The sequence below is a fragment of the Coloeus monedula genome (genome assembly GCF_965178545.1).
Source record: "Coloeus monedula genome assembly, chromosome: 3".
NCBI classification, from domain to species: domain Eukaryota; kingdom Metazoa; phylum Chordata; class Aves; order Passeriformes; family Corvidae; genus Coloeus; species Coloeus monedula.
The window spans coordinates 28006571-28032105 of NC_138783.1; the positions used below are offsets into that span (position 1 = coordinate 28006571).

At 38.0% G+C, this 25535-nt stretch overlaps 1 protein-coding gene across 1 annotated transcript in view; it reads right to left on the reverse strand.

Moving 5' to 3' along the window:
- MAN1A2 (mannosidase alpha class 1A member 2) overlaps positions 1–25535 on the reverse strand; it is a 136317-nt gene that overhangs the window by 92694 nt on the left and 18088 nt on the right. The window contains exon 2 of the mRNA XM_082278625.1: positions 12641–12896. Coding sequence (XP_082134751.1) covers positions 12641–12896 — 256 coding nt within the window. The remainder of the gene's footprint in view (positions 1–12640; positions 12897–25535) is intronic.

Consider the following 25535-nt stretch of genomic DNA (forward strand, 5'->3'; position numbering starts at 1 on the left):
TTCTGTGTTAAACTGGCATCAACCTAAGCACAGCTGTCCCTCTCAAGATGCCACAGTCCCACTCCTACTGCTTGTCATTCAAAGTCAGCTCACATGTTGCTTTTAGTATTTGCACTAATTTTGACACCTGATTAGGTCATAATACTCTAGAATTTTTTTTAGTGTCATGAGCAAGCAGTGTAAGAAAAAGTGGATGCAAATATATTAAGGAGAGAAAAGCCACTTCCCTAGCATTCACAAACTCCTTAGTGTTTACATGGCACTTATCAAAATGGCCAATTCATAGCTATTGGAACATCAAGATGACTCGGGTAAAGGGATCCTCTCTGGACAGGTAACAAAACTGCAGCCTGACAAACCTAATAAAAACCTGCTCACAGGCAGTAAGCACAGAAGTTCCTCTGAGGGCTCTCACTAACATTATCCAGAACAAACCTATAAATTTCTATACAAAATTGTTCATTATGTTAATATCATAAAATCGAGAATCACAGTATCATTCAGATGGGAAGGAACCTCAGGATGCCTCTCCTGTTCAACCTCCTGGTCAAACCATGATCACTTACGGGATCAGACTGGGCTACTTAAGGCTTTATCCAGTCAGGGCAGACTTCAGGACAGGGGACAGTCAAGGCTTCTGTGAAGGGTGCTGCTCTAACCTGCAGCTTGCCAGCCCTAAAAACTCTACTTGGGAAGACAGACTTAAAGGTTTAGAAAGTACTAGAGGATGAAACTAAAGACTGACCAGTCCACTTTCTCTGTTTGAAAACAGATAGATGACTAAACAGCAACATGACCATGACATGGCAGATCCAACCAACTGGCTTGCACACAAGGGAGACAGGGCTTCTGAGATCTTTGGATGCCCCAAATAAATATTCATGAAGGAGAATCAAGTAACCATTGCCATTTTAGCTTTGTAAAAATCTGATGACATAGGCAAATACCAGAACAGATCAAAACTAGCTAAATCCAGGAGAACAACTAGTTTCCTCACAGCAAAATGTTACTTGTGGAATATTTAACTATCCTAACTTGCTGTGCTTCCAGGGCGAAGGTACGTATTTTATTACAGAATATTTAGTTCTGAAGAAACCCCAAAAAGTATGCAAATCACAAAGGGCTAAAACAGAATACGTACAACACGAGATGTTTCTATATATATAATTTATCCTAAGATAAAATTTTATTAAGATAGAAACTACAAAGGAGTACGTTTCACTAGATGCAAGAACTAACACAGAATTAACATAAGAATACACTACTGAGACTGGAAAGTCTCTTGAACACAAGAGACTAAGACATAGCTGACTGCATCAACTGAGACTGAGATACGAAATCGTATTTTGAGGAGACTGAGCTACTTTGATAACCACAAACATCTGTCCTGCCCCTCTGCCTCCCCCAAACACTAAGAATATGGTGTTTTAAGTCCTCAAGAATCCTTTGACTTTATTACACTAAGTAGCCAACTGATTTTTTCCAGATGAATGCTGACCATTACTTGGCACACAACTCACTGCTTTCCTCCACCACAAAGCAAGGAGATTTCACGATATCATGTTAGCAGAGAACTGCACAGTACATGCAAGTGAGAAGCCCCATAGCTCTTGTATACAGTATTAAGTTTTGTAAGGATGATATACCAAGAGATCTTGTAACAACATGGAGATTGCTGTTACTGCCAGAACAGGTAGCATGTTATACTATAGACAGAACATCTATATTATCAGGAGCAGCTGTGCACACAAAAGCTTTGGAGAGACACGAGAAGACAGACGTCTCTGACAGCTACAAGTTTTACCTTAGGATGGCATTTTGGCTCAGGAAGTACAAGCAACATGAACTCCTGATTGGAAAACAAACTGATTTCTATAGGTACACTAGGTTTGAGTACTGAAAGTTGGAAATGCTGAAGAATAGCTGCAGGGATAGATAGGCTTTTCTTAAAACAAAACTTTAAAAGGAGAGGAAAGTCTCAGACACTGACTGGGACATCAGCACTATGGATAGTAGAAAGAATGTAAAACTACTTGCAAAAAAATGTACCCAACCCCTAAAGAACTCAAGAGAGGCACCTCAAGCTGAGTAGAATGAAAATAACAAGCTTGGATCAATAACGATGAAAAACACAAGACACACATTTCCATAGCTGAAATTTCCATAGCTGAAATTTCCATACCTGATAGCAGTTTGTCACAGGAAATGCTTGGAGCTCGATAGCATATCATATATAGAATCTTGCAATCTGTCTCCCAGAGAACGAGCAGTTTTGGCAATGGACTCTTTACTGACACCATTAATGACAGATTTTGCTTTTGAAAGCAAAATCATTCATAGGGTATCAGTCTGCTGCATACTAATTTTGAAAATGTTTATTATGGAATGCAATGCAAATAACCAGCAAGATGCTGCTGCACACACAACTTGATAATTCTACAAAAAGACTGATTTGGACTCTGCTGCAAGACAGACAGAAAGGCAAAAAGCAGGGCATGACAAATGAAACTGCTTTTGTAGGTACACCATTATCCAGTTGGTTTTACTGACTTTAGAACGTGCTCATGGGATCTAATCCTCTACAGTCTCTGGGAAATCAGATTTTTATAAAGACAGAGTGGCAATGATGTCTTTTGACAAACAATAAAAGGAGGTTACAGTGATTGAAAAGAGACTTGTAAGGAAGTTCTACCACTACAGCAGCATGTCAGAAACAGTAATTCAAACCAAGGACTGGTTAAAAAAACCCTTTCCAGTCTTAAAAAAGAAGACAGGCAACTAGCAAACAGAAAGTATGAGACCTGAGAAAATAAAAGAACCAATTTACTGGCAAATTGCAGTATTTACTGGTTCCTGCCATTCCATCAGGAACTTGCATAACAGACAGCAAACAGGTTCTGCTTTCAAAGAAATGTATTCTGCTTAAGGGTACAATTTTGAGAGATTTATATAAACCACCTTCAAACTCTGTTTTAAAATTAACCAAGGACTTGATAGACAAAATTACTGCTCAATTGACAGATTAAAAACTAACGACCATTTTCCTACTGTCTGCAAAGAATACTTTTTGGACATTAATTTTAGAAATTATCTTTTCCTTGTATACTCAGATTTTTGATGAAACTTAGAAAACTCATACTTTTTTTGTTTTTCTGGAAGCTCTGTCTCAAGAGAAATTATTTCAGGCATCAGTTCATGCCTCTGTCATGCATTTTTGAACACTGTCACCAAAAGAGTCTGTTTGGAATATGTTCCTAACACACACAGAATACTAGGTTTTCTTTTAGTGTCAAGTATGGTAACAAATCCATTACTAAAACAAAACCAAATGGATGCAAATCAAATGGATGCAAAGTGGAAAATTCTTTTTGTTGGCACTAAATACTTAAAGTCTTAGATGCCTGATGAAATTACATAGGAAAATCCTTCAGATTGGTGAGAACTGAAACAGTTCATGTAAAGAGGCTAAATTTGGAGAGCTTGCAGCAGAGTTTTGACTGCTCAAAAATGTTCAAGAAAGTGAAATATTTTTAATCCAAGATGAAGAACAGGTATTTTTGACCTTGTGCATCCTCATGGTTTCAAGAGAATATGGTGTTAACAGGACTGAATGGTGCTCTCTGGTGGTTTGTTGTTTAGAAAAGTAGAGCCTCTCGGATGATCTTTGCAAATAATCACAACTGCACATCAGCCAGCAGAAAGAAGTTCCTACAGTTCCTTTCTTCCAGTCCTGTCCTTTCAGGCATCAGTCTAAGCATCTTCATCAGCTTATCCCTACATCTCTGCCAGTTTTACCCTATCCTTTTTGAAACTGAAAGGCAAGAACTACATGAAGCTTGCAAGACGCAGAGGCACCTGAACTTCACAGGCTATCTGTTCTCTTCTCTGAAATACTGAATATCTGCTCACTGTCTGCTGTTGAGCACTACAGTGACATTTCCAAGAACTATAAAAAAGACAATTTCTCATTCTCAAGTGTACTAAGTCACCTCACAGCTTTCCATACTTAGCATGAATTTGGAATCTCTCCATCTCCAGCCCCAATATGAATCATTTTACATTTAGCTGAGAAATAAAAATGGAGATAATCACTCAGCCACATAAGGTTTTTCTGCAATTCTTCATGTTGGCAGTAAAGTTGTCGTACCACTACTCATTCATTTTCAAACTCTAAATAATTCATTTGTGTAATTTAGAGCATGGATCCCCAGCACATGTCCTCCAGTGGCCTCCAGTACTGTTTATCTGTATTCTCAATTTCTTGCCTCCTAACCAATTTCTCCAGACAAACATAGAAACTATCCTCCATGCCATGGCTGCTTAGTTCAACACCTACCAGCAGTGAACATTGCCAAATATTTTTTGAAAAATTATGTACCCAACCATCTCTTGTTCACATGTTTTTTGACTCTTTGGGGGATTGTCTAGAGCTTTGTGCACCACGGTATCAAAAAAAAATAGAGCAGGATATCTTACGTATCTGTATGCTCAGTGATTCTACTCCCTGTTGTGGCTTCTGTTAATCTGCAGTTCATTCAGCAGGCACAGGATTCTGCAGTGCTTTGGTTTCCCCTTGAAGCCCTTTCAAAAACTGATGCCTTGATAGCCACTAGTCCTCTGGTAACAAAGCAGAAAATAAGAATAGACGCCAGCGATGCAAACTAGGAATCCAGATCTCAGAGCAAACTAACTGAGTGAACTGTAGGGAGTTTCAGGTAGTTCAGTAGTGTATGCAGGTGGTCTCTGTCTTAATGGAATGCACCGTGAGAGGTTACTCATTCAACTACCAGTAGCTCACATGGTGTATCAATGACATCATTAATATCAATACTTGAGAGCTAACACCATCAGGAAAAGTGCACGTTAAGAACACACTGGCATATATTCTATGGAGTTGCTCCAGCAAACACAGAGGGGACTACAGGAGAAATTATATAAAATGACTAACAAGGACATAACAGGATGCTCTGGCTTTCCAAGCAAAGTCTCCATAGCTGAAAACACACCTATTGTCACTTGTATAATAGTATATAATAATGTATAATTTAAAATAGAGATCTCTTCAATCTAGCCATAATTCATGATTTTTGCTACCAGCATTTCTGTTTTACAGGAATAAATGGCATATAAAATACAAAATTTAGAAAAAAAGGAAAAGCGGTAAGGTCAATTACATTTTATGGAGCCTTTTGATTTACCCAGTTTTGCAGACAAGAAATTTACCTGGAGTTTTGCTCAGTTTTGTTTGGCTGATAATATCAGGAAAGTGAAATATATCCTTATTTCTTTCATTTTAATTTGCATTTATGAGTTTTAAATACTGCAAATGTGCTAATTCATTGTTGAAAGACAGGTTCTTCTCACAATGGTCTAGAAAAAAGACATCTTTAATAATGAACACCTTCCTGAATTTTTAACATGCTTCCAACACTGCATGAGCGCTGGAGAATTCTATAATTTCTACAACTTGACTAAATTGATTCATTTTTAAAATACCCTCAAACAAAAACTTGCATTCTTCATGAGTAGCACATTTTAAGTTACAAATCAAATCCGCATATCCAGGATGTGCAGCTGAAATATTGCACATGAAGCACCACACTAGGAGCTTTATTTCCATTCTGCAATTCCAGCAAAATAAATGCACCAAGCTGCAAAGCTTCTCACAGACATAAATGATTGATTTACAAATGGAAAATGAGTTCTTTATACAACCATTCCAACAAACTGGGACACAACTTTTTCAGGGCCACTCCTAACATGCCTGCATTGGCCAAAGGGCTAATTGCACAATATCCATTTTAATATATAAATGGAAAATTAGTTTACCAACAGGCTCGATCAAAAAGATTTTATCCATAATTTACAGATTTCACTAATTCAGTAAAATTAAGATAAGTTTTAGAAGAGCGTAACGAAACTAACTGAAAGCCAATTTACCTGTTCTCAACTTGTCAAATTACATCAGAGAACCCAGAACACAGAGAATCCAAACAGTGTGCAAACAAAACCAGCTAATAAACAACCTGTGTGTATACACATGTAGAGATACAAAGAGATTTTTATATGCACACACTTACATATAAAATGTGTGTGTATAGATTTTATACACACATTCACGCTGCAGGGAGTGTTACCTTAAATACTGAAAAAGCTGGGTCATAACACATCCTCCAGGATGTAACTGAAGGAATGTAAGTCAGGAGCAGTGAGCTACAAAATACAATGCAAAACCTTTGATAAATATGGATTACTAAAAACTGATCTCACAACCAACTAGAAGTCCAAGCAAGTTTGACCAAGAAAACAAAGACTGTAAAGTGCCAGCAATAATGGGATTGTTCTAAATAGGTTTCAGATATTGAAAAAAGGTCTCCCAGTCACAGAAGGCAGTCTATTTGGCTAGATCAGAAACACTGCAATTAGAAATAATAAATGAGATTAGCATGGAAAGTTGTATGAATAGTAACTATGAAAAGAGGAGTTAGGCAGCATGGAAAGATCTCTGGACAATTAAGTAATTCTTTCTTCTACACAGCTCTTTTCTCAATAAGCACACAAAATAGAACTCAGGTAAAAGGACACTTACTATTTTTAGGCCAGTTTCATAAAAGAATGAGGCTTATGCAATCTTGCTGTCTGTACACCCATCATTTGACACATACATTTGCAGTAGCCTTTTAATCCATTCTCTAATTTCACACTTGATTTTAAAGAGCTGGAGGAACCAGATACTCTACTTCTTGTGTTGAGGAAAAGAAAAAGTATCTGTGGCCAAATAAGGCAGACAGACAGAAATTAGTATCCTGACTGAGACAAAGGCAGTTAAAATTCAGCCCTTTTTTCATTCAGGAGGCAGCATTTAGCACACCAGTAGCTCTAAAGAAGGCACGGAACACACTGAAATTCATGCAGTCAAGCAGGAAAGGTAAGAGGATATTCACAGCAACAAGTGCATGATGAGCAGAGGGTGGTATAAGGGGATGTAGGTTAAAAATCCATAGGAAACCATTAGTTTTGCTGCTTATCTCACAGTCTGTTACTTTTCAACAGTGTTAACAGCCTCTTGAGTATCATCCAGAGATGACGATGAAAATACATTTTAATCACTTTTCTTCTTGGCACATATCTGTAAGTATTTCTGGCATTGCCTCCACTAATATTCAATAAATTAACTTCCTACCTTCCCTTCAAAGAGGCAATATATTACAAGTCTAATTTTAAAAGAGGATAAATGGAAAGTTCTGCTGAAGGAAGTTCACTGGCAAAAGAACTCAAGTCAGAACAACCCCAGCTTCCCAGACAGACTTGTTCCTCACTTGTGTAAAGCATCCAAACTTAACAGTAATTCTTTCTATAGGTGTCATACATCACAAATGAACTTCAAGTTGAACTAGATGACCTTTAAAGGTCCCTTCCAACCCAAACTATTCTACGACTCCATGACCTTTAACTCTGGGACCTATACTTCCTGGATGTCCATTTCACAACAACTTTTGCTTAAATGTCTTCCTCCCCCCTTTTTTTTTTCTTACCAGAAAGCTGTGACACACAGCAACAGAACCAGAATTTTGCTGTGCTGAGAACAGCTTATCAGAAAGATATCACCTTGCTATCCCATCCCATTAAACGTAAGAGCTTTTAAACTGCACAAGCAAGTATGGTACAGCCAGCAGCTTCAGTCACTTCATAACTCTACCCTTACCTGTGTGGACACCACACCTCCTTTGAGCTCTATTTTTAAAGTGTGTATTTACAATTAGCACTGTGTAATTACACAACTGCATATCACAACAAATACAGAACAAGTAATAGAACAAAAGCTCCAGAGAACTCAGATTTCCCAGTCTATCTGAAACCCACAGCATTATTACTTCGCTGTTAAGTTTACCATGTGCACTCGTAACATTCTAGAGAAGCTGTCTTCCAGCTGACAGGCTTAGCCAACAAACATCATCCTACCACAAAATGGTTGAGGTTGGAAGGGACCTCTGGAGGGTATCTGGTCCCACTCAAGCAGGGCAATTTGGAACAAGCTCTCCAGGTCCATTACCAGTCATTTTATGAATATTTCCAAGGAGGTAGAATCCACAATCTCTGTGGGCAGTGAGCTCCAGTGCTTGGTCACCCTCACAGTAAACAATGTTTTATGATGTTCAGATGGAGCTTCTTGTGTCTCAGTTTGTGTCTGTTGCCTTTGTGCCTGCCACTGGGAAACACTGAAAAGAGCCTGGCTCTGTCTTCCTTGCATCCTCCCTTCAGGTATTTTGTAAGATTCCCTCTCTTGTCCAGCCCAGCTGCCTCATCCTTTGCTCAGATGAGAGATGCTCCAGCCCCTTAAGCATCTTTGTGGTCCCTCCCTGGACCCTCTCCAACGTGCTCGTGTCTCTTTCACACTGGTGAGCCCAAAACTGAACAAAAAGGACTCCAGGTGTGGCCTCACCAGTGCTGAGTAGAGAGGAAGGATCACCGGCATAGGATTAGAACCATTATTGGGTGAAATACGCTATTTTAACAAGTATCCTAAATGAATGCTGGCAGCAAAATAATACTGTGACAGGCTGATATTAAAAGAAAACCTGAACCCTGAATAGAGTGAAAAGAATTACAAAATTTTCCTTATTTGACTGGGTAAAATTTACCTTCTCAGGGAAATAAACTCACTACAGACCACAGACCACTATGTAATGATTACATTTAAACTGAAAGGAAGAAAAAATATTCTGAACACCATCTAAAGAATACAATAATGGAAATTAAGTGCCAAAAATTCCAAGTGCTCAAGCAATTTATATCTAATTTAACTTGGAAAGGAAGCCAACAACTTCCAAAAGACAGAATTTGTTCTTGATTTCTCTGCATTAACCAAAATGAAAAGATACATCTTAAAGCCTTTCTATAAAATTATACAGGTTGCATTTATGATCTTAAAAAAAAAAATACTTCCTATTTTCAGTATTTTTCTTTTATATAGTACAAAAAGCCAAAATATGAATACAAAGCTAAAGCGTAGCAGCAAGAAGAATTTTCAGATGTGTTTGCTCTTAAAATACCAGTTAATTAAACACCACAGCATCTTTCAAAAGCCTGAACAGCAAGCTAATATGCCAGAGAAGTGCTATAAAGCATGTATGGTAAGCAAGTGGAAAACCTTTACTTTTCAGAGTTGCCACCGTGCATCTAAAATAATCAGCCAACTCATAAATGCTCCTTATTGAAATAACTGTAGCTTCTTAGAATATAGACAGATTATACAATTTTGTAAATTAAACATGAGAACACAATGTAACACTAAATATAATTATCAGAAGCAAAAGACACACAAAAACAAAACCAGTAAGATGCAGATTCTGCTCCCAGTTGTATTCCACGACCTTAAGAAGCCTCCCTCTCTGTGCTCAGCAAACATTCCTATTACATAAAGCTTTCAAATTTTTTACAAAGCTCTCTTAAGAGCATTACACATTTTTTTTTTTTTACTTTTATATGCACTTTTTTCTAAAATCAAATTATGCCTTTTTAAAATATTAAAGTACTGCCAAACCACTTCTTATACAGAGATGTTAAAAAAACAGACTTCATCAAATTGCTATTTGGAAAGAAAAACTAGTAATATATTTTCTGTAAAAATAAAAGAAACTGGATCCTCATTTGAAAATTTTCCAGCCTTTCTCCCAAATGTAAAGACTTGTGTGTGTTACAAATAGTCCCCATCATTCCACCCAATCCTATCCAGTTTTTCACCATTTGATAGGAGGTGAAATAGGCTGTATAACATCGTTCATTTTGTGAAATTGAACAGTCTAAAGCTGTTCTCGGAGAGTCAAGTTCCTCAAATATGTATCAGGACAATTCACAGTAAACCAAAGCAGGTCAAATCACCTGGAATTCTGTAGCCAGATATGCAGCCTCCAAAGAGGCAGGAGCTTCCCTGGGCTATTTTTCAGGTCTCAATCCAGGCAATCATAGTATCTTGCATGTCAAAAATTATATTTTACATATAGATAGATATAGATAGCTATATATATATATATATATATTAGTTGTGGACCTACATTAGAGATATTGTCTCGTGGAACTTGTTCTTTTTTTCTGCTGAGTCTCCATCTACAAAGACTATTTGTATTAGTCTATACCAGTTACATCAAACAGTGAGGGAGGACCTCAGCGATGAACATATTTCAGAATGCACTTCACATCTCTGAAATCGCTGCAGACTTCTCTGAAATATCTGATGCTGTCAAAAACAGGTTTCAGGCAAAATATTATTCATTTGACACTGTTAATATACATTTTATCTCAGCCACATTGTTCCAACAATTGTTCCTCAGCATTACCATTTGTCCATTCTCCCGCCCGGGCAGACCTCCCACCCCGGTGTTCTATGCCTTCACACATCCAGCTGTAGAAGTGACAATCTGCTGCCCTGCTTGAAACAAAAACTAAAAATTCTGGAGATCACCTGGTAGCTACAGTACTAAAGTGACTGAGTCAATGAAGGCAATTCACATAACAAAGAGTTTTCAGTCATGCTCCTTTGATCCTGGGCCGCTCAAGCACAGTGGTCACACAACTGAAAACTGCTCAAGACAAAGGCATTATTATCCTAGCTGAAGGACTTACCCACTTAAAACATAGTCTCACAAAAACCTTTGGTCTGGTAATGAAAAGCTACACTTCAGAAACCATAAAAGTAGTCATCAACAAGTTATGCAATAGAAAAACAGCTTGTCAGTGTGACTCACACGTAGGCTGATCACCAAAAAAAGGAGTAAGACTTTCACAGCACAAGGTGTGTGGCAACTGCAGCTAAGGATCACCACCTGGTGATTCTTACTCACAAACTACCCTGAATTCCATACAATTTGCTAACACCTTCAGGTTTACATCAGCAAGAATGGTCCAAATTTTACTACTTTTTCATGACACCAAGAAAATTGCTATTCTATACTAACCTAGAGCTTATCATCTCCTCTTGTTCTGCATTCTGACCAAACAACCTCAGAAATGCAAATACTAATTTTCAACCCTCCCTCCAAATTCCACACTTTGGTTGATTATTTCTTTCAGCTAGTTCTTCACTGTTAGCTGTGCTCAGTAATTTCGCACTACTTGGTAAACTCAATTTTATTCTACACATTAAATCCATCTCAAAGGTATTTAACTACAGTAATAGGTAGTAAAAATTAAGAAGTGTTGACAACCATGCCATTCACTGTTCATCTTCACCTTACAGAGACCTTTAGAAAAGTAAAATGCTCTGTATATTCTCATTCAGAATGTTTGCAAATGAAGCAGTAGAGCCTTTTCAAATCCACGATTCAATGCTGTCCTTTGGGAAGCAGCCCTAACCAAGCACGGTCAAGAAGGTCCAATATTCCAGACACAACTTCCCAGGAAAAAGTCCTTCTGAAGTAATCACTAATAGGCACATCTTCCAGGGAATGATTTGCCACTTCAGATATTCAGGTTGTGACAGGGCTCTATATGGAGTAACTACTACAAATAGTGATACAGCTCCACATCATATCATGCATGTATAATACAGTTGTTCATTACTTGATAAGAGTGGACTCCATCTAGCCACCATTAATATTCAAAATAAAATTCCAGTTTGGGTGATACCCACAGATTGGCACACACTTCAGCTACAACTCCTTCCTATAACAAGGACAGGTGTATGACTAATTTCTCTTTGGTTTTATGAAGTAACTAAACTCAGATCACAATTTAAAAGTAGATTTAATTGATGTAAATACTAAGTGCTGTGTCCTGGATGTTCTTTAGTAACAGTCTGTGCTTGTTTATGTCTGGCCTGAACCATTCCTGCTTTGCTAAACCAATTTTTTGGCATAAAATAAATCAGACTGCAGGAAAGAAGAAGAACAGTAAGGCTGTACAAGGCTTCTGCCATACTAGTTAGAAGTACAGACTCAGAGAAATATCTGGCAGCAGTCATAGGAAATTAGCATGGCCAGGACAAAAAAGGGCAATGAATCTCACAGCCAACCAGTAGTGGAGAGGGTAAGACCACAAACAGCAATTCCCATAGCGTAAGTTGCCACAGAATCAAAACCATCTTAGTTTGCCTCATTTACCTGTAAAACATTCAATCTACTTAAATTTACTAAATTTTTAGACCCATTTAAAATGTATTTTGAAAAGCATGTGATAATTTAATCATTTTCAAATAATAGCAGCAGGTCTTCTTTTTCCTTATCTTTTCAATCCAATTTTTTAACATCTAAAAATATCCTATGACACAGTAACATATCCCATTCTTGGAAAGGAAACTGACAAAGTCATGCTCTACTTTAAAGATGCTCTTGTTACTGTTCCATGTGTTAATGGCAAACTCACTTTAAATCCATACCACTAAGCTGAAGAAATCCTTAAAATAATTTTTATAAAATAATTTCTAAGTTGTTATCCAGTGAAATATTAATACTCCAATACCAGAAAAAAAACCCCATGCAATAATGCTGATGCTCATTAATACCTGGCACTTTTAGTTTATTTTTTACTAAATGATTTGGAGATCTGTTTTTCTTTTTTAATATAAATCATAACAACTAAATGCCATATAAATAACTGCTGTCAGACACAGGAACAGGTAGGACCATATCACCATCATCTTTACCTCTTTGACTTTGTTCCTCTTCTCTCGGATATCCGGGTCTGCTGGTTCTCCACTGTTTATCCCTATCAGGTTTGGTAAAGGAACAGGAGGCAGTGGCTTGCTGTCTTTCTTTTTCAATTCTTGCACTACTTTGTTCTTTTCTGTCTGAATCTCAGCTTGAATCTCATCCCGTGATTTCTTCAATTTCTCCTTAGCCTCTTCCAGAGCCTTTTCATGATCCGCTCGGATCTTATTTCTCAGACGTTCCTCTTCCTCTCTAGAGACACAAATGCTAGTCAGCATCTCATTACTTAAAAACACATTGCTTACAAACAAACTGCAGCTTCAACAGAAGCCACATCCTAAGTTGGTTTTCTTTAAGTAATTCTAATGATTCAGGCAAGTTTATTGATTTTATCTTAGTGCACAATCCTACATTATTTTTGCCATGAACCCCAAAAGAACAGCACACACATCCACAACACTATTGTGGAAAAATTCATAATAGGAATTTTTTAGATTGTCTTGGCACATTTACTTGTCCACTCAAGAATTTAGAGAGGAAAAGCCCTGCATCCTGCACTTCAACTACAAGATATGTGCAAAGGCACATCTAGCAATTATTCAGTAATTTTTTTGAAGAAATCAGAAGGGCTCTTCCTCACTTTCTGCACAATAAATCATGAACAACTTGACAAGATCTGAAGTAACCACTACAAAAAAAAAAAAAAAAAAAAAAAAAAAAAAATCACAGCCACTTCATTTATTAACAACCCCCACCACAACATCTTTTCCCTTCAATTCACAACTCATTGTTCCAATCAGTACAGTCCTTAAAGCATCAGTCCTAAAAACAGAATTAATTATGAAGCCATTTAGGAGCATAAGAGTTTTTATTAAAACATGATTTTGAAATTCACCGTCAACAAGACCAACTTCATACTGGTTTTAAGCAGTATCTTAGAGTGTGATCTTTAATTATCAGTAAAGGTTTTAAGATTTGCACACAAAACAAAAAGTACTGTTCTAAAGCTTCATGTAAACAAGAGGTTATTCTAAGAACAGACAAAAATGACCCATTCCAGTCCTAAAATATTTCAAGGCATCAGAAAGACACATATCAGACTCTCAATATAGCACCACCTTTTTAAGCTTCTTTAAAATACAGAGCTGCTCAATGACTAATGTAAGCCAAAAAAAGTTGTAGGGATTTAAAACAAGCACTAGGTAAAAAAAATGCATTGTTACACGAAGAGTACTTTATTAGCCCTTACATTTTTCTGAAGTGCTATTAGGTTTGCATTTAAAATAAATTATAGCAGCATTATTACCTTCAATATATCAGTACTAGAAATACAAAGCAACATTTTAATAGATGCACTGATGGAAATGCTTTCAAACTGAAGTTCTTCAGCCACTTTTCTCAACATGATTCACACCACATCCATATTTCTTCCAAACAATAAAAAAACAAAGGACTGAGATCCTCAAATTGACTGTCAAATCCAAGCTCATTAATACTGTCCAACGGTATCAGTGCCTCTCTGCTTAACTGCGGAGCAAAGAAAAAACTTTCAAGTGCCAAAACACTATTCTAAAAAGACAAAACAACCAATACCATTTAAAATAACTTTTACTCCTACTATGACCCACTTATATGAGAAAATAACTTCCTTGTATTCCTGCAAAAGCTACTCACACTCTGTCTTGGCAGCAACATCATGCTCAAATATCAATATCAAAAGCAGACAAAAATTTCTACCACCTGGAAGATTTGAAGCTTTGGAAACCTTTTCCAAGGCTAGCAGAGTGCTCTGTGTAAGATGCAACTAGAGAGAATGTGAATGAGGTCGCCAGAACAAGACATCATTCCCAGAGTCATGTTCTCCCCATGAGACAGCACACTGTTCAGGAGCCAAAGAGGTGCTTGACAGAGAATGAGAAACCTGAAATGTTACTGAACAGTTAAGAATCAAAATACTTCAGTGTGGGAATAATGTATTTTGCAGGTACATTTCTCATATTCAAAACTTATTATCTGGAAGCAAGTGACAGGCTTTACTTTCTGACTAAATTGACTAACACTTTGTTAATAGATACTGAAATTCTTTTTGCAAAGGATCAACCATCCTTGAAATAACTGCATGGGGGGGGGGTAAGGTAACAATGTATCCCAGACCTTAATAAAAAGGTGGTCGCAGTGTATTTACATTAACCTAATTGTTTTGTTGCTAAATAGAAATGTTTTTGGTAAAACCCATGGTTAACTTACAAGACCCAAAATACAGTCCCTCGGTGTGAAAAAAATTAATGAAGTTTGAGTAGTTACAGTGAGTCTGACTCACTGAAATGAGTCACTGGTGATGTGCTTTGTGCACCTTCACAACTTTACACCACCAAGACGAAGTGCCAGGAAGATTTTGCTTTAATCTTTCACCTTTAAAAAAAAGTTTTTCGTTCCAGGTGCTGCATGAAACAACCATAATAAAAGTTCCATCACTCCACAAACTTCATCTGTTTCTAGATTCAAACCGCATGAAACAGCCGTAAATTGGAAAACAAGTTTTGAGCTCACATCTGTCTACACTGCAGGAACCACTGTATAAACATACAAAAGCTGTCGATTTCTAGAGCACTATAATCCAATTAGAGTCATTAGGAAGTTTGAATGGCACAGTCAGCTTTCCTTCAGTCACTCAGAAGAAAACACACAGACTCAATAGAGATGAAAAATCCCAATGCTAACTGTATGCTCAGCTCAAAGCCTTTCTTCCAGGAAGTGACATTTTGAGATAAACATAAGAAAACAGTAAGATGAAGAGAAAGGTCAACAGGTATTTGAGGGCGTTTACAAGAGATAGTACAAGAGTTTATTCTGCAGACACACTCTTTGTGCAATTACCAGTGATGGACAGCATGAGTTACATGATATGTCATATTCTACAAGCCGGCTAAAGACATTTCACCAAATGTATTCAACTATACGACCCTAATGGAAGAAAAATCGCACCCCTAAATACCAACACCGCGTTTCTTCTGAGTTCTTAAGCAACAAGAATTAAGTGAAAATACAGAATAAAGTTAAGAGAATGAGAAGACTGATTAGGTGTGAGCAGCTGACACCCCCTCAAGTCACCAACAAGCTACCTGGCCAGCAGAAGAAAGAGTAAGCAACACTTTTACACATGCAGAGAGCACTATATTAAAATACTCGTAATTAAAGAAGAGACCTCAGAAGGATCAATCTAAAAAAGACTGGAGAAAATTCCAATAAAAGCACATACACCAAAACTTGTCAAACCATTTCCGTATCTCACCCCTGCTTCCAAGCAACATGAGCAAACTCTTAAAATTTAAAGTATTTTGAGTAAATCTTAAAAACCTTATCTAACAGAAAGTTACTTTCTTCTAGTCATCCCAAAAGCTTATGCTAAAGTATTGAGAGAGGCTCAAGTACCATGAAACTACAGCAGTAGCTACTTCAAAACAAGCAATGTTATTAAAATAACCTGTGATTAGACTGTTTTTGCCAAGAAGAACCATAAATAGATCTAATAATTAGAATCTGAAACTGGAAACAGGTGCAAGTTTTTTAAACAATCACTGCAATGAACTACTGCAGCTGTCTATGCAGGAACACTGTAAGTTCTCAAAGTGTCCACGAGCTGCCTAAATATCATTCAGAGAAGACCACAAATTAGAACGCTTGACACCCGAATCACCAACTGGAATTTAATGTGCTTTAATTATGCACACAGTAGCGAGTTTTCTGAACAGCTACCAAGCCTCACTTGTCAAGACAATGACTTTTAACAAAAGTCTTTCCTATCTGCTGTGACACTACAGGCTCTTTAGAAAGAACTGCATAAAAAACCCTCTAAAAATGCTTTCAAATTTCTTTCTGAGATTCAAGATTAAAAAAAACCAGAAATAAAAATGAGAATAGAACCAAGAAAAGCAAGCAGGCCACTAGCAACTGTTCTTGCCACTAAAAAGCAGGCCACTGGCTCACTATACCAAAACGACACACAGTTTATTATCATTTGGATTTTCAGCAGATGGATAGACAACTGTTAGAGAACTTAGAGAACATAAATATTTGTGTAAGCCTATCATACAGAAACAACCTCCTGTGTGGAAATTCTGAACTTTTACCCTTTGGTCAAGCTCGATCTTCAACCAGAGGCTACTTTCAGAGACAGCGAAACAGAAAAACAGGCACTAATTAAAAAAAAAGTTTGAGAGTCAGTGCCTAAAAAGAATTTCACACATTAACTGCAAGACTTTACTCCAGTCTTTCAGCATACACAATTTTATAATATCCCCACATATCACAATCCCATTATGTTCTCTCAGTATATGGAGAATATACATTCATGGCATACAAGAGTCATGGAGATACATATTTTGCCCCTCACATGACTGGAGTCTGAAGAAGGAAGAACTGGAAGAAAGGAGCAGCTGTGCTGGGTTTTGTTCTTGCTTGATCACCCTTCCTGTATGGATGGCTGCATTACTCTCTACTGTCAAGCACGTACAGAAAAAGAGGCTTATTTTTTCTAACGTATGGATGATCATCCTGCAAAAAGTTACAACTTTTCTCCCAATTTGCTGGGCTGCTGTGAGGCAGCAGAAATACACTCATGAAGGAATAGGAGTACCAGATCTGTGTGTGCCTATGACAGCTGAAGAGGGAAGCTCCACCATTAACAGGGAGGCAGGCTGTTACTTAGCAGGAGTTTTCCCTTTTGAGACAAGTTAAGGTCGTATTTATTTCACTGATTTTTTTTTTCTTCACATAATGAACTTAATCAGAGATCACTGGTTCGAAAGGAATATTCAGTGGAAAATAAGTGAAAATTACATGAATCCTACAGGGTAACTTGAAGCTAACTTAAGTGTATCAAAAACACTGTGCCAAAGTATTGGTCATAAAGATTTTCCAAACAGACTTTTAAGAAGAATCTTATGCATGTTTTCAAGGGAATGTCTTGTCCCCAAATCATCTATCTGACAGTGTTTGTCCAAAGCACTGTTTCTAAATATATCTTCACCTTTGTTTAAAATACCCTTGCAAATGGACTTGGCCTAAAACTCTAGCACAGGCAGAGTAGATAGATGAAAACTTAGTAGTAAAATATTTTTGTTATTTAAAAAAAATGACAAAGTCAAACTGTCCTTTGTCAATGTTCTAAGGTTTTTTAAGAACATTATGATTTTAGTTATCAGCAAGCATTCTACCTGCTCACTGTTTCAGTTAAAACAGCAATACCTACATGTGCTATATACATACACTATACAGTTACTTGTGCGTGTATGTGGTGGCCTGGGAATAATGCTGAAATGCAGAATATTTCCCATTTCAATCCTTCTTCCCCAAGGGGGTTAATAACAGTTCATTATGACATCAGAACATATCTAATTCACTTTGAAAATTATTGTTAAACAACTCTTCCATATGCAGAAAACCTGTGGAAAGGAATCCTGGTCAACAGAAAGTTGAATCTGATTCAGCAGTGTCCTGGCAGCCAGGAGGGCCAACATTACCCTGGGAGGGCATCAGGCACAGCATCACCAGCCAGGCAAGGGAGGGGATTGTCCTGCTCTGCTCTGGGGCGGCCTCACCTCCGGTGCTGGGGGGAGCTTTGGGTGCCACAATATGAGAAAGACATTGAGCTGTTAGAGAGTGTCCAAAGGAGGGCCATCCTCCAGTGGGGAACAGTCTGGAGAGGAAGCCGTGTGAGGAGGGGCTGAGGTCACTTGTTCTGTTCAGCCTGGAGAAGACTGAGGGGAGACCTGACTGCAGTCTGCAGCTTCCTCATGAGGGGAAGAGGAGAGGCAGGCACTGATCTCTTCTCTGTGGTGACCACTGACAGGACCCGAGGGAATGGTCTGAGCTGTGTCACAGGAGGTTTAGGGTGGATCTCAGGAAAAGGTTCTTCACCCAGAGGGTGGTTGGGCACTGGTCACAGCACCCAGCCTGACAGAGCTCAAGAAGCATTAGGACAACACTCTCAGGCCCCTGGTGTGACTCTTGGGGTTGTCCTCTCAGTACCAGGAGTGGGCTCGATGATCCCTGTGGGTCCTTTCCAACTCAAGATACTCTATGATTCTGTGATTCACTGCCCAGAAAATTACCCCAAAAAACAGATTCCTTAAATGGTTTCTTTTAGACAAAGATGACAGTAGAATTTATTTCTAGCAAGTGGTTAGATTAGTATACAACATGAGCATTGCTCCTCAAACAGAAGGAATGTGAGACAGAATCCTTATTCAACTCCTATCCCTCTCCATCTAGTTTTAGTTTTCTTTTTCCTCTTGCTGTGACACTTCCTCTTGACCTCCTTCATTTTCCTACTTTCTCCCTTCCTTTACTGTTATTTGAACCAACTTAGACTTCACTAGCTTGCTTCCTTGGTCTGCAACAAGGGCAGGGCCACCACTCTGAATACCAGTCGTCCTCACTGCAATCATCCAACTTATTTGTACAATGCTAGGGAGAAGAGAGAATTCACTGACACAGGCACTTTCCTTCAATCCTAAATACTCCCACAAAGTCCGCATAAACATTCTCCAAATAAAATTTACTTCTACTCCTGTGCAAGAAATGATGCCTCTAATTGATCTCCTTTGCAGCCAAATGTCAGACCCAGAATCTGGGCTTTCAGCCACCTTCATCACTGCCCTCAGGACTTCTCATCTCCATGATGCAAGCTCACAGATCCTGTTTAAGATCTAGTCTCTTGTCTAAACCAAAACCTCAGCCCTTGACATTTCTTTGTCGATAGCTGGGTGTGACCTTCAAGTCAAATAAACTGTAATTTAACTTTTAGTCTTCCTTCCATATCTTTTGTTTAGCAGTGGAAACTTCTCCATTGTCCAGATTGCCAGTGTCTGGGCATTCTTCCCATTTTCTAGAACTTGACTATACTTAAATTTATCTGCTTAGTTTCCATGTATTTTAAATTCAGTCTTTCTTAACCCATACTGTAAGAAGCCCTCAGAACTTGATTGTGCTCCTTTCATCCAGCAATTCCACTAGGAAGACAAGTCACTTAACTACTGACATCCTCAGACTGCCTTTCTGTTTTCCCTCTGCAACTGTAATTTATTATATGTATTCTTTTAGAAACACCCAAAAAACATGTCTACTTCCAGAAGTCCAGCATGTTAAATTCACAGATTTCCATGCTGGTCATTAGAGGCCACTTCTGCTTGTCACTCCTTGTCATGGGTTAGCAAACATAGTCCCAAAAGTGATGTTCTTGCAAAGGGGTGCTTACAGCTTCCTCTGTGACCTGACAGAACCTATCAGCTGGCCAGTTTGAATATGGACAATTCTTTAAGCCACTTAAAGTTGTGACCGCCTCTGTGATCCACACTTAAGAATAGAAAACCCCCCCACAGCTCTGTCTTGTTTCCAGTGCTGGGACAGGTGGCTGCGGGCCCCGTGCGGGCTCCAGCCATCCTGGAGCCATGGACCTGTTCCACCCGTGGAACCCCTCCCACAGCCCTGCTGTGGGCAGCCAGAGTGGCTCGGCTCGCCCCTCTCCAGTTCAGCCAAGATTCAGCTAAAGCTGCACCACTGTCCAGCAGAGATCATGTGACCAACAGCGATAAGCAAAATTCCAGCTGCAAGACCTGGGTGAGATTAACCCTTTTATTGCTGTGAAGAGCTGAAAACCTGAGGGAAGAGAAAGAGGAGATGCTTAAAGCTGAAATTCTGTTGTGAAGCTATGATATATCAGAGTACCCGTTGTAATTTCATGAAGATATGGGGGGTGGAGTGTTCAACTCGTAAGCAAAAGCACCTGTGCTGAGATAGGCAGATGCTGATGCAGCTGTAATTTCATGAGAAGTTTGGACAGGAAGAGATGGAAGCGATGAGGACTTTTGCTCCAAATGGGAAAGGAGAAAACCTCAGTTCCTAGAGATGCTCCCAGAGATAGTCCTAAAGATGAAGATGAGGAAGACCCTTTGCTCCCAGGGAAGGAGAAGGGCCTCTGTTCTTAGAGATTAAATGCTCCCAGAGATGGGTGAAGAGAACTTTGTTCCTGAACGGCTCAACCTTAAAATTGTACCCCAAAAAACTTCAAGAGTGGACCCTTGAAAGCAGTTGTGGGAAAAGCTGCAAGTCAGGGGAAGAGACTCACATGCAAGCAGAGAGACTCCTCTTCCTAAATGGACTGAACAAAGTTATTTGGAAGTGGGCGGCTGTCTCATTGTGGTAATGGTTTCATAGCACGAGCAAGAGAGACTCCTCTTCCTAAATGGACTGAACAAGGTTGTTATGGAAGTGGTAAACAGACTGAACATCTTAAGGGTTGTCTTTTTACATTGTCAGTGGGAGAAGAGAGAAAGGTGGGGGGAGGAGGAGAGTTCCGAAGGTGTGGTATGATTTTTTTTTTTCCTTCTTTTAGGTCTGTTAATAAACTTCTTTATATTCTTTCAAGATTCGTGCCTGCTTTGCATTTCTCCTAATTCTTATCTCACAGAAGGTAAACAGTAATGATTATCTTGGACCAAACCACTACACTCCTTTACCATTTCTACCTAATTGTTGTCCTTTGGCTTATAATTTAGATATGGCCCATGGAAACAGCTCTGGAATGAGGACAAGCAAAATCCTAAGGGAAATATATTTAGAGAAAATTTCAAAAACACAGATTGAATGGGCACTCAGAACTTGCAGAAGGGAATGCAGAGCTGAAGCACATCCCTTATGCATAGAAGCCCTCTGCAAAACGAAAAGAAACTAAGTATTCCTAGGTATCTTTTATAGTATTTTGGAACATAGCCAGGACTTTCATGAATCTTCATATGCTAATACTTTATTAATAAAGAACGTTAACATAAAAGACAACTCATAAGATTTTTTTACAACCATAATAAAAAGAACAAAACATACCTTCCAATTAAGAACAAAACAGTACAGATTACACTATCAAATGTGGAACATGTATAGCCTTTGAAGGAAGAAGAAAAAAGAAAAGACATGCAGGTAAGGGATCATCCTTTGGGAATTATTTGCTTCCTATGTTATGAATATTTATATGAACAGAATTGGTAAAACTTATTTTGAGAGTCTGTCAAGTGGTGTGACCATTAGCAAAGGCATTTGTTCCTCACCTCTGTCTACAGCAGCCATGTAATCCCAAACACCAACTCAAAAAAGAAGGAAGGTGCCAAGCTCAGGAAGCACCACCACAGCTGGTACAGTCAGCTCAAGCTTTACTAGGGAAGAAAAGTAGTCGTTTTCTACAAACACTCCTACACTTGCACTTACATGAGCAACCAGGCATTTGTCAACGCTAAGAAAGGTCACTAAATACTGTGTAAACATTTTAAGCTTACATGAAACATCTTTGTTTTGTAGTTACAGTATCAGCTGAAACAGATTTTCAGAAGAATCAGATCAACTACTTCAGGAAGAAAAATAATACTTTTTAAAGACTACAACGGCAATGAATGCAACTTTCACTAGTGGTGAACAAACAAAATTACACGTTTTCAACTAGATATAAGCAAGCTCATTCAGTTTTTAGTATCTTTATGTCATTCTGGTACAAAACCACTTCATTAGAAAAGCAAGAGTTTCACAAAGTTCAACAATGTAGAGTTTTCAATCACTACAGCTCTGTCAAACACATCTCATTTGTATCTCTTCTGCTTATACAGCGTAAAAGAGAATACAACTACGTGTGCCTCAAGGCACTAACACAATCAAAAATAGGCATTATTTCAGATTTTTTGATGATTAAATGAACTCGAGTTAACATCTGCAACTAATTACTTCTGTGCAGAATATTAAACCTCTGCAGAACAAGGTCTTAAATCTGACTGTCAAAGCACTTACAATGCTAATACAGAGGGGAAAAAAGTATCTTTTAGGAATCAGTATTATGCCTAAAAAAAGAACTCTAAAAGTCTACTAAAAGTTCAGGAAATTTAGGATCTGTTCCTGTTTCCTCAAGAAAACTGAATTAGGAGAATGGTGCTACCTTACCCTGTGTAAAACTGTATTAAATAGCTTCCTGTCTCCTAGCACCATACTGACTGGAGCATCAGATCTTCCTTTCCAACTAGTACCCAAATGAGACAGACTTTCTCTTTTAAAAGTAATAAAGATGAAAGAACTTTACAAGAAATGGGAGTGAAAAACACATACAGACTACAGGAATAAGAAACAGAAAAAGAAATCCAATACTGAACAAGAGAATTGGATAAAAAGTTAAAAATTTTCCGTTTGGAAATGTAAGGTTTATTTTGATGTGGGATTCAATCCACCAAAAAACAGTAGGATTATTTTAGTTCAGGATTAATTTAAGAAGCCCATTACAATTAACAATGTCAAACCACAATATTTTCTACTATAAATCACTCTAACTCACTGGAAACACTGCTGTTATACAAATTTAAACATGTATATAGCAATGTATTTACACTCTACTCACCACAGTCAAGTCTAAGACAGCATAGACCAACACCTAGGATATTCTAATATTTATTGATACAAAGAACAGTTTGATAAAGCCAGAATAATACATAGCTGATCCTGTGACACTGAGGAAGTAATGAACTGAGTTCTCCTGCAAGACCAATGCATCATCTCTGCTTCTTATTAAAGAAGGAATTTTTATAAATATGCACATTTACATATAGGACAAGGCAGTCCCACTGATGTTGATGGCACAGATCAGATACTGAAGCATATGCTCAAGCAGAGCTAAAAGGAACCAGAGTACTCCCACATACAGCATTAAGCTCTCAAATATTATTTCTAGTCTACTACTACTGCTCAAAAGTAAATTTCCAATAGGAAAAAACCCCAAAGACTTAACCCCATCAACACAAGGCCATGAAGGAAAATAAGAGTGGTACATTCTATGAATTGGCACGTATCACAAAAGTTGCTGCAAAGTCTGAAGCATTACTGCATTTTCCATATCACTCGAAGCTCATCTTTCACAGAGGTCACCATGCTACAGTCTCTACAAGCATTACTTATTTTTCTTTATTCTATACAAAACTTTTTGAATTTGTAAACTCAAGCTTTTCACAATGATAAATAAAGCTGCTTTGATAGAAGTTTTTCTTGGAAGAAGTTGCTAACTTAGCTACCCAATATTAAACAGAATCCTAAAATTAGTTAGACTTAGTTACTTTTAGATTAAACAAAATAGATTCAAACACCTAAAACCCAAGAATATCACTGGTTTCTCCTATACCTTAATTTTCATCCTTTCAAGCATGTGCAGACCCACAAGCTGCATGTGCAACTACTATACTACACAACATTTTAATGTTCTTTGGAGTGAGGAGTTTTTGATTTTTCAAAAATATAATTCTTAAAATATTTTTTTACCCAAAGAAAATGAATCATGGCTTCCATTTTATACAACACCCGCAACTGTTTCAATGTATGCTCTACAGAAGCTTGCATTACATCTTCAGCACTACAGTACTGACTTGCTACTCCACTCTCTGTACCACCCACATTGCCTGACAGTTGTACCAAGACAGGATGCTGGGTTCAAAACCTCAGATTTGTACAGCAATTTTGGGAGGATATGGGGACAAACACAAGGACAAAGTGACAACAAAAGAACTGCAATTGTACACGTGCATTATACACAGTATCTTGCTCTCTCTTCATTTCTGATCTTCCTTGACCCCAGAATTACAAATCTCTTCTTCTGCACATGGTACTACCAGAAGGGAAAAAAAGTTCCAGGAGGCACAGCAGAAAATCTTCAGGAGTTATGGAAAGGACCCAAATAATAGCCTCCAGAAACTGAAGTTCTGAGTAGGAGCTTTGGCCAGTTGAAAAAATTTCTTTTCCTTCTGCATATGCACATGTTAAAGCAAAGGAATTTTTAGCACATTTATTGATGTGTATATGCCCTTGAGAACAACATTTGTTTGCCTAATAAGCTATGAAGAGTTTTCTAACATTTCGTCTGACATACAGAAACAGCAATATATGAGAATCTTTAAGCAAAAGAGAAACAGGATCTTGCCTGTTACCTTCATAAGTTTATAGATTAAAAACTTTCCTTCAGCAGGTATCAAAAGCTCGCTGCAATCACTGTGTAAGAATACCACAGTGAAAGCTGCATTAATTCCTTGCAATAGGAAGTGCTTAATAGGAATGCTTTAAATGCTTAATAAAACAGGAGAGCCTCATTCTCCACATCTGGTAGGATAGATGCTTCTGTGACATTCTACACAGATATTATAAGCTTGTTCTAAAATGAAAGAACAAGAGGGGACATACTAGAAAAGAATTTGTCCCGAAAGCTCCACACTAAATATGTGATTCCAGGATGAACAACAGTAGAAAGAAGAAAACTCCTAGTCTGCTCTTGTTTTGGATAAAAGACCAAGCAAACCATAACACAGACCAAGAAAACTTTTCAAGCAACACAGTTAACAAGCAAACACGTCTATTGACCCAATTTTTGATTTTATTTTGTTAAGAACAGTTTATTTAGTTTCAAATAACAACCAGAAAAAGTTAAACACTGTGAGCAGCAATATCTTACTGACTTTTAGAATATCAAGTCAGCCACCTTAAGAACCGAACTTGAGACAAGAGAAAATGGGCTGACAAAAGACATTTGTCATATAGAATTGCGTTTGGGGCTAAGGGTGTGGTTGTTAAGAAAATTAAGACGCAGCAATCACTAAAAATTATGACAATCATTTTAATATCCTCATGTTTCAAAATGGAAATGCTGGAGCTTTTCATCATTAAGAGGATCCATCATTTGAGCTAGTAGCAGGAGGCTGGCATCCTCTATCTAGGTAAACCACAGAGGAAGAGAAAATACCTTGACAGGGTTTCACACATATCAGCTTGCAGCAAAAAATATAAAAGAGACTCCAGTTACAGTTGCACATTATATTTAAGCTG